A 558-nucleotide genomic window follows, 5' to 3' on the forward strand; every position below is an offset into this window, starting at 1 on the left:
CCCCGCGGTTTGGAAATGTCGAAGAGGGCGGCGGCGTAGCCGGTGGATGCGCGATGGTGAGTCCGTCCGGTGAGGGTGGTGGAAGGTGGAGATGGGGTTGAGAAGAAGGGGAACAGAGAGAGGGGTTTTGAAGAAGCAGAGAGGGAGAAGGGGGAATTAGGTTTGGGGGAAGAAAGATTTGGGAATGAAGAAGAAGGAGGAGGTGGTTTGAGGAGGTGTGGGGTTTCGCGATGATTTGAAGGAAGGAAGAGGGCGGAGACTGGAGATGCGAGAACGTCCATTGAGAGAGTGAGAGAAAAAGAGAGTGGAGGAGGATACTTGGGATTGGATGGAGGGATAAGGCCATATTTATAGCTTGAAGAAGAGGGGGAGATGCCTGGCTGGCAGTAGCTGTCAAAAAAGCTCGTTGTTCGCAAACAGTTTGTGTTCGGTTCGTCAATGAGTTCGTGTTCGATTCGTTCGATAAGTAAACGAGACAAACGCGAACAAATTTTTTTCGTTCGGTTAGTTAAACGAACCAAACACGAACAGTGATGCGTTCGTTCGTGTTCGAATCGT

At 50.4% G+C, this 558-nt stretch overlaps 1 protein-coding gene across 1 annotated transcript in view; it reads right to left on the reverse strand.

Annotated features, from left to right (window-relative positions):
- Positions 1-315, reverse strand: part of LOC110036737 — a gene marked incomplete in the record, with an annotated part of 1,053 nt that extends 738 nt beyond the window's left edge. The window contains 1 exon segment of the mRNA XM_020741256.1: positions 8-315. Coding sequence (XP_020596915.1) covers positions 8-281 — 274 coding nt within the window.
- Positions 316-558: the final 243 nt, after the last annotated feature.

Source organism: Phalaenopsis equestris, unplaced genomic scaffold, assembly GCF_001263595.1.
Source record: "Phalaenopsis equestris unplaced genomic scaffold, ASM126359v1 Scaffold210248, whole genome shotgun sequence".
NCBI lineage: Eukaryota > Viridiplantae > Streptophyta > Magnoliopsida > Asparagales > Orchidaceae > Phalaenopsis > Phalaenopsis equestris.